At 35.7% G+C, this 6,000-nt stretch overlaps 1 protein-coding gene across 1 annotated transcript in view; it reads right to left on the reverse strand.

Annotated features, from left to right (window-relative positions):
• ZZZ3 (zinc finger, ZZ-type containing 3) overlaps window positions 1-4,761 on the reverse strand; it is a 33,870-nt gene extending 29,109 nt beyond the window's left edge. The window contains exon 1 of the mRNA XM_008941860.1: window positions 3,254-4,761. Within this exon, the coding sequence (XP_008940108.1) occupies window positions 3,254-4,761 (1,508 nt within the window). The remainder of the gene's footprint in view (window positions 1-3,253) is intronic.
• Between the last annotated feature and the right edge of the window lie 1,239 nt (window positions 4,762-6,000).

Consider the following 6,000-nt stretch of genomic DNA (forward strand, 5'->3'; position numbering starts at 1 on the left):
AATCAGTGTAAAAAGATTCAGATGAACAAGTTCAGTTTTGATGAAAATATTTCACGAGAAAATGCAAAAGTTTCTAAGCTAGAACATACAAACAAATTTCTCAAATATGTACCAAACCATTTTTCTGAAGAATTATAATACACAAAAATTCAAATTGTGTAATAATGGAGAAATGAACATTAACAATACTTTACTATTAAACAAACTGACTCCTAGGTCAGTCTGTTGTTTTGTACATGAATGTCTATGTTGCAACAAAATTTCCGTTCAGAGATCTTGGATCTGTCTTTGTAGGACAGATCTATTTTATTAAAGAGGTTGTAACATCCATAATTTCAGTCTTCTCTCTGAATGATATTCCATGATTTGCTTTCTGTGATGACTATTTTTCCTATTATAACACCCAGTAGTCCCAGAAATATTAATATATGTTATTTAAACATGACCACATCCAAAAAGCAACAAAATTAAAACAAAAATACCAGTATATATTTAGTTGCTTTTCTTACAGTAAGTCCCATTAACAGCTGTTGAAGGTTTCAATACAGTAATTTTATCAATATTACAATAATTTCTTGGAGAGTGAAAATAAACTATGAATGTGTATGTCATCAAGCTATGGAATAGCACAAGAAATAACCTAAGTTTACAGACAGATCAAATTGCTTCTACAACACAGAGGAATAAACCCTTTTTCTCCCCGCTCCCTTTTCACTGTGGAACATCCAAAGAATGTAATTAATGCTGCCTCGGAGAAATCTGCCTCCTTAACTTAGCCAAGATGCGAATGTCCTTCTGAATATGCTTTTAAAAGAGAATAGAAATATAAACCAGAGAAAAAATAATCTATAAAGACCAGTTTAATCACAAGCTGAGGAGGGACAGAAAGCCAAAGATGTGTATCATTTGAAGATCTGATAAGCAGACCAGTCCACTTCACTCAGCCAGAAATATCAAAGGCAAAGCAAATAACTTTTACCTGACAGCATGGGAACCCTGAATTCTTTGCATCTGAATAATCAGGGAAAACATCTCTGCTAAAACCTTTTGGTTTAACATTTTAGAAAATAAGCATCAAATGAGACTGAACAAGGGTATAATTAAGACACTATTCAAAAACGGTAACACATGAATTTGGAGTATCCTCTAATGAACTTCGGTATTTTTAAAACTTGAAAAAGGATGCAGTGCACTGTATTTGATTAACTCTTGAACATCAAAGTTTCGGATAAAGGACAACTGCACTCAAATATCAAAATATAGACTTAAGTTCTTTAGAAAGATCTTGTTACCATAAGGCACCATTCAGAATACTACACGTATTTTCTTACAAATATAGACAACAGCAACAAAAACCAACTGCCCATAATTTTGCAATTATATCAAGATTTTTTTTGAGAAGGGAAAAAAACACAGTCCACCTAACATTACCTTCAGTAGCATGCTTCGCTTCTGAAAAGTAGAAATTATTCTTTCTTGATCTAGAAGAGAATTCCAGCTTTGATTTTTTTTATTTTTTCCACCACCGAAAGCAGTAAAATAGGAGGTAGGATAAAAACAACAGCAATTTCTTTTGGAATTCTCATTCAGAAAGCAAGTTAGTAGCATGCTACCAACACCTAGCTGCAATTTCTAAAGCTCCTCAACAACTTGTCACAAACAAGCTGGCAATCTGAACTAGTTGCATCTTCAGAGGTATTGTGTACTTTCAAAAACTAACACCAGGGCACATTCCTGAAATTTTTCAAGAAAAATTTAGATCTGTGTTTAATTGTAAGAATAGAGGAAAATACTCTTATTTTTACAGTATTTACATTCAATTGCAGATTCTGATTTTTAAAACCTTTGCATTTTGGACATGTTTAATTTGAAAGAAGTAAAAGCTGAAGCTACATCTACAAATCTGATATGATCTTTATCATGTTTTTCCTAGTAAGAGAAACAGAGACACATTACTAATTTATCTTCATACTAACATAACTAGCAAGGTCATACTACATACAGATACAAAAATATCAAAAAAACATCAAAAGACAACAATTCATTTTTCCCATGTAGAATTTAGGAAACAGCAGTCTTCTATCTACCAGGAAAAAAGTCCTTAGACTTATGGCTGGACCTTCAAATACTTGATTATTTTGAAATCACAGTTTGTCTGAACCATGCTGTAATTCACAATTTTCTCTGGTTAAGATGATTTATTCATCCCTGATACTGAACAAAATTTCATTATATAAATAATGCAACTCTAATACCAAAAGACTCAGTCAAACTTCTGCTGGATTAAACAATCATCTGTGCCTTGTGCCCCACATTCATAATAACTGTGCTAGGATTATTTATAGAAACTAGTAGCAGTTCTTCAACTCTTCATATGAAGCAAACCAAAGATCATCCGCAATTGACCTTTCAGTACTAACAAAATGTAGAACATCAACCAAACAGCAAAATACAGGAAGTCAAAATGGCATTAAAAAGGCTGTGCAATAAAAACTGTGGCCCAATCTATCGTCTTAAGACAGATTTTCTTCATTTAAACTTTCTTCACTGAGAAAATTGCCCTTTTGTTTCAAAAACTTCTTTCACAGTTACCACAAATGTATAACTACAGTTCTACTTACAGATGTTCAGATGCCAAATATAAAACAAAGATTGTGCTCTTTTCTAATAATGATTAGAACGGGTATATATTTACATTTAATGAATGTTAACCTACTCTGGAGAAAGTTCTCCAATTACTGCATTTAATCAATTTATCTTCCTTAACGTGTTAGTACTAACGTCTTTCCCATGGCACTCTGAAAACAGGTATCTAACCTTAAATTCTATGTTCAACAGAATGATCATTTCATAACCTGTATGTGCTCTATCTATTGGGTATGCTGACAAATAACCCAACTCTAATTAAGGGTTATAATTGCTTTGGGTTTGTTTCCAGTTAGCCTTTCAGAGGAAAGAGATATCAAATGTGTTTTTAAAGGGAAAAAAAAAACAAAACCAAACCACACCAAAAATCTTTTAGCTAAATAATTCATACTGCTAGAAATGTATAAACCACATTGCTGTACCACACTGCATATTAAATAGTTTAATTTTGTTTGAGGTAGAAACAAGGAAGAAAAATGAAAGACTGAAGAGTATGAAAATTATAAAGTACTTAAGATTTTTCTGAAAGTACTTTAAATATGTATTGATCTATATATTTCTGGTAAGAAACAAAAGCAGAATTCATGGTTACCATAGTTACACATACTCTTTGTTGTGTTTCAATGCCACATGATCTGATTCAAAGTAATACACATCAGGCTCTTCCTCATCATCCTCCGCTGTGTGGATGTTGGCACTCTCTTTGGCAGATGGTATACATCCAGCAACAAGCCTAGCCTCAGAAAGTGGCCTTCTTAGTCCATCACTCCCATCATCTCCCATATTACAATTTCTCTCTTTTTCATTCTGTTTAATTTCTTCAGACTTTTTGGGAGATCCATTGACATTTTTAATACCTGCAGGTACATTCCTTTCTGTGGGACTAAGATTATTTTCCTCAACTTGTCCGTTTTCTCTACAAGGAGAGTTATTTTTAGTAGGGCTACTTCTGGCAGGGGCAGCCCTTCGTGGTGAAGTTCTCAATGTGTATCTGTGTTCTTGAAGTTCTGACAGAGATGTCATTTGAGCCGGAACACAATCCAGCACTGAAGAATGTGGTTCAGGTTCACCTGAGATTGATGCACTGTTATGATGAGTATTCGGGTTGCTATTGGTGTTTTCAGCACACTGTTCCTTAGAGGCACTATCTCCTACAACATCTACCTCCTCCTCCGAATCCCTCAACAAAGACGACTGGATTTCAGAAAAGGACCCTGCAGCTGGCTCATATGCCTGATTAGCATGCTCCTCAGGCAAGCAGTCATTTATAATTTTGTGGTCCTCTAACTTTACCTGTTCTTGAGAGTTTGTGCAAGGCACATAATGGTCTACAACACTGTCCTCCTTGCTGCTATTAAGCAACAATGAAGAATGGGCAAATGAGTTTCCGTTTTCTGCTACTGTTTTGTCCTTGGGCATACAGGAACCAGCACTGTTTTGCTTAGTGTTCCCATCAAGCTGACAGTCATCACAGTTAAGAGAATTTAAGTCTCTCTCACCAACGCCATTGACAGTCTGATAGCTTGCGATCTCCTCAACTATTGCAGAATTATTAAACCCTTCTGCACAGACGTTCACCTTTTTAACTTCCCTTTTGTCACAATCATCCAGTATAAGACATCGGCAAGCTCGCTTAGTCCCTGTGGAGACTGCATCATTGTCCGACACTAAGCTTTTATGCTCCAATGATTCCTTCTCTGGTTTAGCAGGCAAGTCTTCTTCTGAACTGTTGGGTGCCTCTGAACGTAGACAGCGCTTAATTTTTTTCAAAACTGGTGAAACAGGTTCTGGTTGTTTTTTTTCACAATTTTCCACAGTTTGTTTATCAACATTATCTTTTTCCGAAGTTGACAGCCCTCTCTTTCTAGGGCTCACCCATGACTCCCGAGCACTCTGTTGCTTCAGATCAGTAGTTCTCCCACCGTTACTTCCCTTCTGAGTTTGCACAGACTCTGGCCTCTTCTTTGGCGACCTTGACCGTATTTGAGGATGGGGTGAAACTTCCTCTGGATGAGCAATACTACGGTTTCTTAATGTTCTACCACAGAAGTTTTCATCCAAACCATTTAAACCCACTGTAGATCTTGTAACACGGGTAGATCGAGAAGCAGCCATACTATGGCAAGTCCCTAAAGAATGTTCATCGTGATCCACTCATTGGGAAACCTTAAAAAAAAGAAGTGAGAAAAAATATTTTTTAACCACATACAGACATAGCAAACCCAAAGAATATATTGTCACAAATGTACCTAATGTAAAACTGAACATGACTCTGCAGTGTATTAATACCGCTTCTTTCTGTGGGATTATTTCAGGCCATTAAAAGTTTTCCATCTAAGCTACAAAGCAGCTGCCTCGGTATTTGTGGTTGCTCTGGCTTTAGTACTACATATGTGAACACTGTTCATATTACCTTATGTAAGGCTGGAATGTTCCTGTTAAGCTCCAGTTACTAAAATACACTATTTTTATGTATTGTACACCGGATATCATGTATTGATATCATTAAAGTTTGTCTGGTCAAATGAGAGGTATCAAATCAAATTCCTAATACCCTAAAAATTCCAGTTACATGGTTTGATCTACTAAGAAGGAAAGCATTAAAACTGTATTTGCTTGCTTGCTTGTTTCTTAAAACTAAATCACTCATAAAAGACAAACCCGAATTGCAATTCTAATCTAACAAAATGCCTGAATCAGAATCATAAAATCATCCAAGTTGGAAAGGACTTTGGTAGGCATTCTAGCCAACCTCCTGCTCAAACGTACGTCAAGACTGAATTCAGATTTAGATACACAGGGCTTTGTCTAGCTGGGCCATGAAAGTTTCCAAGTATATATATTCCACAACTTGTCGGGTCAGGCTGATCCAGTGTTTAATGGTTCTTACAGTGAAAATATTTTTTCTTGTACTCAGGTGGAGCCTCCCTTATTTTTGCATCATTTACATCAACAAAAAGCCTGGCTTTATCTTCTCAGTAGTCTCCTCTGAGGTACTATAAGTTTTCTCCAGTTTTCAACATTTCCTACAGTCAGTGAGATGAAGCATTACCACCTACATGGGCTTTACATAAATTCAGACTCAAAGCCAAGTTTCAAACATTTCGTTTGAGAGCATCTCTATTTCAGATTTCAGGGTGAAATGGAGGACTACTTGACTTGCCCAATCTCAGTTTAACATTTTTAATAGAAATCAGTCTAATCTTAAGCCTTCTATTCATTTCATCTTTAAAAATTCGACGTGTCAAAATGCATATCACCGCAAACCTGTCATAATATCCACGATAATTAACAGATTCACATTTGTACTTAATGGCACACATTCCCTTTTCCATCTACCTGAATTCCAGATTA

Source organism: Merops nubicus, unplaced genomic scaffold, assembly GCF_000691845.1.
Source record: "Merops nubicus isolate BGI_N331 unplaced genomic scaffold, ASM69184v1 scaffold20066, whole genome shotgun sequence".
Taxonomy (NCBI): Eukaryota; Metazoa; Chordata; class Aves; order Coraciiformes; family Meropidae; genus Merops; species Merops nubicus.